The sequence below is a fragment of the Camelus ferus genome, chromosome 9 (genome assembly GCF_009834535.1).
Source record: "Camelus ferus isolate YT-003-E chromosome 9, BCGSAC_Cfer_1.0, whole genome shotgun sequence".
In the NCBI taxonomy this organism is placed as follows: domain Eukaryota; kingdom Metazoa; phylum Chordata; class Mammalia; order Artiodactyla; family Camelidae; genus Camelus; species Camelus ferus.
This window is the reverse complement of record NC_045704.1, coordinates 22,372,914-22,384,365: the sequence shown is the minus strand read 5'-3', so window position 1 is coordinate 22,384,365 and position 11,452 is coordinate 22,372,914. Positions and strand designations below refer to the sequence as shown.

General features: G+C 44.9%; 1 protein-coding gene across 1 annotated transcript; it reads left to right on the top strand.

Moving 5' to 3' along the window:
* The first annotated feature begins 399 nt into the window (after nucleotides 1-399).
* Nucleotides 400-2,783, top strand: LOC106729614 (beclin-1-like). The gene is given in 1 exon segment (XM_032486169.1): nucleotides 400-2,783. A coding segment is annotated over 1 exon segment (663 nt). The 5' UTR covers nucleotides 400-1,017; the 3' UTR covers nucleotides 1,681-2,783.
* The last annotated feature ends 8,669 nt before the right edge of the window (nucleotides 2,784-11,452 follow it).

Below are 11,452 nucleotides of genomic sequence, written 5' to 3'. Positions count from 1 at the left end.
TATTTGGTCTGATTGGAAAGAAAGAGTACCTCACTGGCTTTTGGACTGAGCATCTGGATAGATGTTTTGCTATTTCCTTGGAGGAGAAAGACGTAGTAGATTGGGTTCATGTGGAAGCATCAATAGAAAACTGTTTTGCCCTATGGAGATGTCTGCTGTGTGGAGCAGGCATTGGACATATGAGTTTGGAGCTCAGGGAAAAAGTCAGGGCTGGAGATACACACCCCGAAGCCTTGCATTTATAGACATATTTGAAGTCATGGATGAGATCACGTGGAAGGAGGGTGAGACAGGAAAGGGAAGACGCCCAGGCCTGAACCCTGAGGCGTTCCCGCATTTATGCCCCATAGAGGATGGAGCAGGGGCACCAGTGAGGTGGGCGGGCAGGGGAGGGGGTGGGTTAAGGTGGCATCAGAGAAGCTGTGATGAAAAACGGCCGAGAGAGGAGGACGGGGTGCACCAGGGGTTTCAGACCTGGACTAGAGCTGTTTCAGAGCAGCAGTGGGGGAAAATGGATCCACACTCACTGAGAATAGGAAAGGGAAGGGAGAGGAGGCATTTCGGGCAGGCGTGCTGAAGGTACTTGGGTCAGGGCGAGGTCATTTTGGACACTGAGGCCTGTCTCAGGTTCCCTACCCATGTCTCTGTAAGAGCAGGTACACCCCACATGGGCATTCCCGGGGTTGTTTTCCCCACAGGATCCCAGCCTGCATGGGGACGGGGTCTGTGATTACACTGGTCATGGCTGTGGCCAGCCCCTTGCCCAGCATCCGGCTCCTAAGTGCTGGTGGATGTGGGTTAAGTGGTTAAGTGAAGGATGTCAATACATGTAAAGCACTTAGAACACAGACAGGTGCACAATAAATGCTCAGTGAATGTGAGTTACTGTTGGCTGCAGACCAGGAAGGAACTAAAGACCTGGTGAGAGCAGTTTGAGAGGCCTTGCTCAGGGCTGACCCAAGGCCACAGTGCCCCTGCAGGAGACTAGACCAGGAAGGCGACTCCAGGTCCCGAGGGATGGAGGTGGGGTCAAAGGTGCCCGGCAGCACCGCACAGGCCAGCTTCGTGTGCCAGCGCTGCAGCCAGCCCCCAAAAGTAGACTGTGTCACCACCCAGGAGCCCACAGCTCCATTACTTGCCCCAGCCCAGGTGAAACCAGGAGAGACCCAGAGGGAGGAGGCTAGCTCAGGAAAGGACCCGTTTGTTGAATCCCGCCAGGACGATGTCTCTCAGGGATTCATCCCCCTGGCCAGGATGATGTCTGCGGAAAGTGCTGACCTCTTCACCCTATCGGGAGGCACCTGATGCCCCACCATGGAGAACAATAGCTGAAGACAGAAGGTCACCAGACTTCTTGACATCCTGTGGGGCCAGAGGATGTGGATCGCTGCTCTGTGCAGAAGGCACAGATTCTCTCTCAGGCCAGCTGATACTCAGCCTAGCATCACTGAAAACGAGTGTCGGAGCTGCAGATGCTTCTTGGAGATCTTAGAGCAAATGAATGAGGATGACAGTGACCAGCTCCAGATGGAGCTACAGGAGCTGGCCTGGGAGGAGGAGAGGCTGATTCAGGAGCTGGAAGAAAAGAACCTCGAGGCAGTGGCTGAAAGTCGTGAGGATGTCGAGGCCAAGGCTGAGAGACTGGATCCGGAGGAAACTTGGTGTTGGGGAATACAGTGAACGGACGATGAGCTGGAGTGTAGAAAACCAGATGCGTTAAGTTCCTGGAGAAATGGAACGAGATGAGTGCTCCTTGGGGCCGGTGGGCATTGTTGCTCCGTGCCCTGGCGGGTAAGATGGTCTGAAGTTTCAGAGGTTTCTGCTTGTTCCCAGTGGAAACCATTTGCGTCTGGCATCTCTGACAGACAGATCTGAGGACCTGCGTTTGTACTGGTCTGGGGGCTGCAATTTTTCTGGGACAATAGGTTTGACTACACAGTGGTCCTTTCAGGGGCTGTGAGCAACAATTCAAAGAAGAGGCTGAGAAAGGCGAGGCATCCATTTATGTCTTCCTTGCAGGGTAGATGTGGAGAAAGGGAAGGTGGGAGACACGAGGCAGCGGCAGCTCCTAAACACCTAGCTTAGCTCCGAGGAACAGCGGATAAAAGCTCTCAAGTTCAGGCTGGTGAATCTTCAGTGGGGTCTTGCTCGGGTGTCCTCATGGTTTTCTAATAAATGAACTCCTGTTTTCCTTAGTGAGATACTTGCCTTAAAGACTTACAATTTTGGTTTGTTTGCAAAAAAAAAAAAAAAAAAGTTTTAAATTAAATTCCGGTGATAGCGAACAGCACATGTTTACAATACCAAAAAAGAAAAAATACACAGAGGCCACTTTATTATCTCCTGTGATAGTTTCCGGAGCTACCACAGGCCTTGTATAGGGACCAGCATTTGTCATAGTTTTGACTGTTAACCCCATGTCTGCCTCGCCCTCTTTCCCTTCAGAAAAAAAGAATTTAAGTTTGCTTTAAAAAAAAAATTCAGTTGAATAGAGATCAGTGTTTTCACTGGATTTCCTCTCTCTCAACTTCCTGCACTCAAAATACGAAATAGAAATTTTTGTCTCCACTGAGATGGTGAGATGTGTGAGCCACATGATTGGAAAACATGAGAAAATGACATATAAGTTTTGCCTGGTCACCATAGGATGTGGTCGGGAGCTTAAAATTCAATACATCTCCCTTGGTTCCAATACTGAATGCCCACTCTGCTGTGTGTTAGAGATATGGAATGGTGTTGTTATGGAGATAGTTAATTATGTGTAATAAAAGACTTGCTGCAGTCTGACAAACAAAAGTGTCACTGTTATCACTTAGGTGAATGCAGAGTAAGACTTTCCTACGGTTTGACTGTACATGGGTCCCCATGTGGGACAGTGCTGGTGTCACTTCAACGGTGGCATGTGTGACTCTGCATGCACGCTCTGTGTCTGAGAAACCTGCCACTGGGGGAGACACATGACTCAGAGATGGGCACGGTGTGTGAGGACCACCAGGCTCCTGCTCTCATGGTCCCAAACAGACATTAGTCTGGCTTTGAGGGTATAGTAATGTCCTTGACTCAGGTCAGCCCCCTGCCCCCGCCCCAAGAAGGGGCCACTGAACTGAATGCAGACCCTCTGCACATTGACCCCAGGGCCATGTCTACATTGGAGGTGGACATTCAGGGTCAGAGCCCTCTGCCCAGCCCTCTCTGCAAGTCCCACCTGGGTCACATGGCCATTCTGCACCTCTTCCCCCACTCTGTCTGCTGCAGGGGCCTCATCTCGCCCCTTGTGCTGCTCTGAACCTCCTTTACCTGGTCCTGGTGGTCTCCCACTCTGCTCAGGGCTGGGGCATGACCCTTCCTCCCCCACCTTCATCAAAAGGAAGTGTGAGCTTTGTTCTCTTTTCTCCTTCCTCAACATAAACTTGTTGGCCTGCAGCAGCCCTGGCCTCCTCCTTGCCACGGTCCCAGGGAGAGGGGCTCGTAAGCACGTCCAAGCTGTCCCCACCCTAAAAATGCTCCCTAGACCCAGAGCCCTTTCCTCTTCCTCTCTTGCCCTCAGGGTTCAACTTGGAGTCACGGTTTTCCTTTTTTAAACTTTACGTTGAGAAATACATGACATATGCTGAGGCTAGAAAACGTATCTGTTTGATTTGAAGAAAAGAAGAAATGTCTAGTGGATCTACTTCCTGGCTGGAGAAATAGAACAGAACCAGTTCCCCACATGTGCCCTGCTCCGAACACACCCCCCGAGTTACCCTCCCAGTGGGGCTTTCATGTTGAATCCTGTGTTGATCACTCCTTCACTTCTCTATATAGTTTTACTACCTATATATGTATCCTTAAACAATTCATTGTTTGGTATTGAATATTTTGGTATTTTACATTAGTTGAATCATCCTGAATGTTTTCTTCTGTGTTTACTTCCTCTGCCCAGGCTTACACTTTAGAGAGCCACCCATGTTGATGTGTTGGTGTAGGCATTCATTTTGATTGATGACGACAGCGCAGGTGGTTAGACCATCATACTGTTTGTTGATGGGTTTTTTGGTTGTTTCTATTTTATAGCTTTTATAGAGAGCATATCTATGCACGTTCTTATACATTCTTATCTTGGTTCATATACCCAAGAGTTTCTCTAGGATATATACCAGTGAGTCATAGGGTATGTGTAATATTTCACTTTTCTAGATATCGTGAAATTGTTTTTCAGAGTGATTGTTGTAATAATTTACATCCAATTCAAACTGAAGATTGCATAATTTTTACTTAACTTCTTGTATTGTACTTCTAGTATGTTATATCTAATCTATATTATATATGTATTCACATATATCACATATTTTTAAGTATAAAATGCAGCATGAGTTTATACTGATACTTCCAATTCCAGTTCAGAACTATAGCATTTTTACTTAACCTCTTTCTCTCTTCTGTGTTACCCATCAAGTATTCTGTAACATCTATGTTTTCTTCTAGTAGTTCTACAGTTTCAGGTCTTACATTTAAGTCTTTAAGCGATTTAGAGTTAATTTTTGTGAGTGGTGTCCAATTTTATTCTTTTGTATGTGAATATCCAGTTTTCCCAAGACTATCTAGAGAAGTAACTATCCTCCCCCAATTGAGTTTTCTTGGCTTCTTTGCCAAACATTAGTTGACCTTATAGGCATTAATTTATTTCTGGGCTTTTAATTCTGTTGCATTGGTCTATGTGTCTGTTTCTATGCCAGTGCCATACTGTTTTAATGGCTATCACTTTGTAGTATCGTTTGAAATCAGAAAAAGTGATGTCTCCAACTTTGTTCTTTCTCAAGATTGCTTTGGCTCTTCAGGGTCTTTTGTGCTCCATAAAACTTTTAGGATTGCCTTTTCTATTTCTGTGAAAAATGCCATTGGAATTTTGATAGAAATTGGGTTTGAATTTATAGATAGCTTTGGTTATTATGGACATTTTAATAATATTAATCCTTTGATCCATGAACATAGAATATCTTTCCACTTATTTGTGTCTTCTTCAATTTATTTCATCAGTGTCTTATACTTTTCAGTGTATAGGTATTTCATCCCTTGGTTAGATTTTATTCCTATTTATTTTGGTTTTTATGCTATTGTAAATGAGATTGTGTGCTTTCCTTTTCAGGTCGCTCATTGTCAGTATGTAGAAATGCAACTGAGCTTTGCATGTTGATTTTGCATCCTACAACTTTACTGAATTGATTAATCCTAACAGTTTTTTGGTGGAATCTTTAGGACTTTCTATATAGAAGATCATATCTGCACCGAGAACAACAACAACAAAAGATCATATCTGCAAACAGAGACAATTTTACTTCTTTACTAATTTGAATGTCTTTTATTTCTTTTTCTGGCCTCACTGCTCTGGCTAGGACTTCCAATACTATGTTGAATAGGAGTGGTAAGAGTGAGCACCTTATCTTGTTCTTGATCTGAGTGGAAATGCTTTGACTTTTTTACCGTTGAATTGATGTTAGCTGTGGGCTTGTCTCATATGACCTTTATTATGGTGAGGTACTTTTTCCCTATACTTAATTTGTTGAGAGTTTTTATCATGAAAGGATGTTGAATTTCATCAAATGCTTTTTCTGCATCTATTAAGATGATCATATGATTTTTACCTTCCATTTTATTAATATGGGAAATCACATTTATTTATTTGCATATATAAACCATCTTTGCATCCCAGGGATAAATCCCACTAGATCATGGTGTATGATCCACTTAATTACTGTTTAACTTGGTTTGTTAATATTTTATGGAGAATTTTACATCTATACAGGGATATTGGCCTGTGGTTTTCTACTGTTGTAGTGTCCTTATCTGGCTTAGATATCATAGTAATGCTGGCCTTGTGAAATGATTTTGGAAGAGTTCCCTCCTCTTCAATTTTTGGAAAGAATTTGAGAAGGATTAATGTTAATTCTTTAAATGTTTGGTAGAATTCACCAGTGAAGCCATCTGGTCCTTGGCTTTTCTGTGTGGAAAGTTTTTGATTATTTATTCAATCTCCTTAGTGGTTATTAGTCTGTTCATAGTTTCTCTTTCTTCATGATTCAGTCTTGGTAGGTTGTATGTTACTAGGAATTTGTCCATTTCTTCTAGGTTATCCAATTTGTTGGCTTTTTTTTCTTCCACTAGTTTAAATACATTATTCCACTCTCTCCTGACCTGTGATGTGTCTGCTGATTAATCTGCTGATAGCCTTATGGGAGTTCCCTTGAATGTGAGGATTCTAAATTCTCATCATATGCTTAATGGACTCTTCCTAGTTGCCACCTTAACAAAGTCGGTCTTTGGAGGTTAAGTCAAGCCGCCCCACTCACCTTTAACATCTCCACAACCCAGGTGATAGCTTTTGTTCATACAGTTAGTATGGTTAATGCTGAGGCAAAGCAGGGTTTATTGTGTTACAGTATTTTAAGACTATATTTTCCTGATGCCTCAACATCCTGACCAACAGGCTACAGTGTAACAAGGCTGGTCCCTTCCACAAGTGCCCCTTCTTGCCCTTCCATGACTGTAACCTGTAGTGACATTCAAACGCACCAGTGAAATCTGCTCAGACCTTTTGCTTGTGCATTCTGCTCTAACCCCCAGTAAAGGCACTTGCCCAGGGTCCTCAGTCCTGCTCGGTGGAGCCTGTTCCCTTGGTAACCTTCTTACATGGCCCCCTGTGAGGTGTGCCGTGCCTCTCTAAGACCTATGAGTATAATAAACCCTTTAATTTCACACGCCTCTTTGAGTATAATTTTCACAGACATGTTGGAGGGATTATTAAGGACCCCACAAGGGGGACTTTCTCCCCCACTTACAACACACCAAGCCCCTGTGGTGGTCCTTACCCCTCCTTGGAACACTTTATCTTTGAGTCCTGCTAAGCTCCCCCTTCAATCTCCTCCTCCCACTATTCTCCTTCACCATTTTGTTGAAATCTCAAATTCTGTAATGAATGCCTTCTTGTTGCCTTCAGTACTGTGAGGTGATCTTTTTTTTTTAATACCTTTTTTTTTTTAATGTGGTACAGTCAGTTTACAATATTGTGTCAATTTCTGCTGTACAGCACAATTCTTCGGTCATACATGATTATGCATATATTCATTTTCTTATTCTTTTTAACCATGAGCTACCACAAGGTATTGAATACATTTCCCTGTGCTATACAGTCTAAACTTGTTTATTTATTTTACACATACCAGTCAGTATGTGCAAATCTCAAATCTAAATCTCCCAGTTTATCCCTTCCCACCCCCCTCCCCCCTGGCAACCACAAGTCTGTATTCTGTGTCTGTGAGCCATTTTCTATTTTGTATATAAGTTCATTTGTCTTTTTTTTTTAGATTCTACATATGAGTGATGTCATATGGCATTTTTCTTTCTCTTTCTGGCTTACTTCACTTAGAATGACATTCTCCAGGGCCATCTATGTTGCTGCAAATGGCATTACTTTATCATTTTTTGTGGCTGAGTAGTATTCCATTGTATAAATATACTACAACTTCTTTATCCAGTCATCTGTTGATGGACATTTAGGTTGTTTCGATGTCTTGGCTATTGTAAATAATGCTGCTATGAACATTGGGGTGTGGGTGTCTTTTTGAATTAGGGTTGAAGTGATCAGTTTTAATGTTTCTTTTTTGTTGTTGTTTTTTTGTGGGGGTAGGTAATTAGGTTTATTTATTTACTTATTTTTAGAAGAGGTCCTGGGGAATTGAACCTAGGACTTTGTGCATGCTAAGCATATGTTCTACTGCTTGAGCTATACCTTCCCCCCAATTTAAATGTTTCTTTATTCTCCAGTTTGATCCCTAGTGGGAGAAACATGAGTGAAGGTGTTCAGCCCACCATCTGTAACTGGAAGTCTGTATGGTTTTACTTTTAGCAAAGTATTGACATGCTGCCATGCGTTCCCTTGCATGGACATGGTTTCATTTGGGGCTGCTTTCCTGTTGGCTTGGTGTGGCCAGGACCCCGGAGATGAATCCAGGATGGCTGATTCTAAGGAGTTGTTGCCTGGCATGGAGACAAGACACTCAACCTGGGAAGCAGTAAGTGATACCTGCCTCCCCTGCCCACCCGTCCCGCCTTCCACCACGCCTTCCAGGACTTGCAGTTCCTGGGGGTCCTGAAGGTCTGAACTAGATAGGGGGTATTTACTGCCCCAGGACATACCCCAGCACCCCAAGTCTGTAGTGGGGTATCACCTAGAGAGATGCGTCTACAAAATCAACACTCTGGCAGTGGTTCCCAGATGTTTTCCATGTAAGAACATTGGCATTCTTTTTTAAAACAATTAAATAGGATTCTTACTTTAAAATTGTCTTTCTGCAAAGCAACAGGTATTTACGTAGCTCATTAGGAAACTTTAAATAATTTACTTCTTGTAAAACACTGTCTGCTTTCCTACTGGACATTTAAGACATTGTTTTGTCAATCAGTAGTGATAAATAATATGGTAGCTAAGTTTTGTGTCTGTTCTTAATTATTTACCCAGGATAAAATCCTAACAGTGGAAATGGTAGTCTGAAGAGTTTTCAGATTTATGATGTGCCTTACCCAGCAGATCATTTGTGTTTACTATCATTTTTGTCAACAATATGAAAATACCTTTTTTCTGACACCTTCACTATCCCTGAGTATTGCCAGTTAAAAAAAAAGTCTGCTCTATTTTGGTGAAAATGTTTTATTGTGCAGTTTTTTGATTATTTGTGAGAGTGAACATCTTTTCTATGTGATGGTCTTATGCCTTTTCGTGTGTGTGATTTTCCCATTGGTGCCCCTTTTTCTAGTTCTCTAGTTTGGGGTTTGAGTGTTCTTAAACATTTATTCTTGAAGAACTTTCAGAATCAGTTCATCACATTACAAGAGAGGACACATGTGTGGTAGAATTTTGATTTGAATTGCTTGCCGGTTTTAGATTACTTTGGGTATAATTGATACCCTTTTAATACTGAGTAATACTTTCTAGAATGTGATATATGTTTTCCATTTATGAACGCTATTTTATATCAGTAAGGCTTGTATAGATTAGGATCTCACTGTGCCTCACGTCTTTTTCTGGGCCTGTTCCATGGGTCAGAACTCCCGGACGATGGTACACAGCAGTGGCAGTGGGGCAGCATGTTTGCTTTAACGGGAAGGCCATGGAGGCAGGTCAAGTCCAGTCTTCACTATCAGTCTGGTTTTGGCTGTGGATTTCATGACAAAACTAGGAGTTGCATTTTGATAAAGTAAATAAGATAAGGAGAGATCTCCTCCAAATTCAAGAATGTTTTATTCATTGAGGTCAGCGTCTATCTATGTTTGAAAACAACTTCATAATTAAATGTGTGAGAGGTAGAGTCTTGGTATGCATATGATTTCAGGACAATTTATAAAAACTATGAGAAAATATTGCATTTGATTTAAATATGTTTTTTTCTGAAATGTTAGTTACTACAAAAATAGTGTAGCAACTTTAAAGATAGGCAGGGGCATCCTTGGTCTTGGGTGACTCAGGGGCCTGGGTCACGACCTTTGCTCTTAGGGGCAGGACTCAGGGGTTAGTGCCTCACTGGTTCTCTCGGACTTCCTGTAGTCGCACCGCTGTGACCTTCTATCCGTTCCAGTTGTCAGGGGCAATGCTGACGATGGGGAGCGAAGGTCGAGGTGGGGAAGGGGGCAGCCGGTCTTCCTGACATGACACGATCTGGGTGACTCTCCAGGGGGAAAATGACCGCAAACAGACTGCTGGGCTAACAGACCAGGGTGCAAGGGCAGAGCACTCACTTAGAGGGTTTCATCCTATAGACAGAGACACAGGGATAATGGCCGCTGACAGATGTGGGACCAGGGAGCACTGATGGGGGCACCAGCCAGTGAGCACTGGTCCAGGGAGCTGTGCTTCCCCTCTGTCTTCCTTCCTTCTCTGCCCTGAGAGCCCTGCTGGGCTGCCCTCCCTAAGCTGACGGCTGGAGGGTCCTCTAGAGGCAGGAGGGTCACACCAGGCAGGGCAGAGGGGCCCAGGCGGCTCCCTGAGGACATGAGGCCCCTTGAGGCCTCCCAGGGCTGGGGGATTGTGGCTCTGACATAGTTTGGCACCTTGGAGGGAAGAGCTCAGTTACCTGTCACACACTCACCTGTCTGTCCAGCCCCTCACCTGCCACTCTATCAGCCCACGCCCAAGACACGTGCTTGTCCACAGCTGCCATGCAGGTGCTGTACTCCCTGGGTCACACACATCCGTCATACACCTGCCACATGACTGGCTACGTGACTCCCTCCCGAACCCCGCCATACTCACCTGAAGTTAGCTGCCACACAGGTAACCTCGCTTGTGTGATGTGGCCAGATGAAGCACTTTTCTGACAGTGCCTGGGCCAGAGGAAGGCTTGTACCTTCAGCCCCGAGGACACGGTAGGGGTGGTGGTGGCTGGAGGCCAGGGAAGTCCTCCTGCTTGAGACATTTCCCGTACCTGACTTTTTTTCCATGGAATTTGGGGTCCTCTGAGTGGAGCCAAGAGAGTGGATAAGGCTTTCCACACTCTCAGCCAGGCTTCCCACCTCACTTGACCTGGTCCCAGTCTCAGTCTGGGCCTGGATGTGGGGCCTGAGTGTTGGCCTTATTCCTGAGCTCTGTGGGCCTCAGCCGGGCACCATTATCCCTGAGGCTCGACCAGGGCATGGAAATTGCCAGCTGAGAAACAGGACCCTCAACCCTCTGCTCACGGCTTCCTCTCTGTGCCCCTGCTCTGTTCAGCTTCCCCCTCACACCATCCACTTCTTTGCCTGTTCTCTGGTCCTGGGTGGAGGAGTCATACTGACCCTGGGGAGAAGGACTGCCTCAGCTGCGGGGATGGGATGATTGAGGGTGCTGGGGCCTCTTACTTGGAGACCATGAGGCAGAGGGCTAACTCTGGCTGGGAACAATGTCAGTGACCCCAGGAGCAGAGGGTGACCCTGACTCCCCACCACACCCCAGGCGATGGGAATTACACTGGCCATGTTGCCCTTCACAGCAAAACTCCCTGTGACACTTGGCTATTCTCACTGTCTCCACTTCTACATCTCCCACTCGGTCCTCAAGCTTCACCACGTGGCTTTCATTCCCACGTGTGCCCTGGAGTGGTTCTTGGGGAGTGGTTCTAGTTACCAGATGGGCACTGCCTTGTCATCCTCTGGGGACGTCCTTGGGGAAGTCTCCACCAAGGTCATGGTGCAGTATGCTGAGAGAAGACAATAGAGACAAAATACATTTTAGAGATAGATTTTACAGGGAATCTGGTGGATTGGACATGAGTGCTGAGGGAAAGGGGGAAATCTAGGTTCTGGGGTACCATTTATTGAGATGGAGAAGGCCTCCTCATGGTTAGGAGGATACTGGTTATTTTGCAGGAAATTGGGAATTACATTTTGGACTTCGGACAAACCAGATCAGAAATACCAAGAACGTCCAGTAGGAGAGATCAAGTAG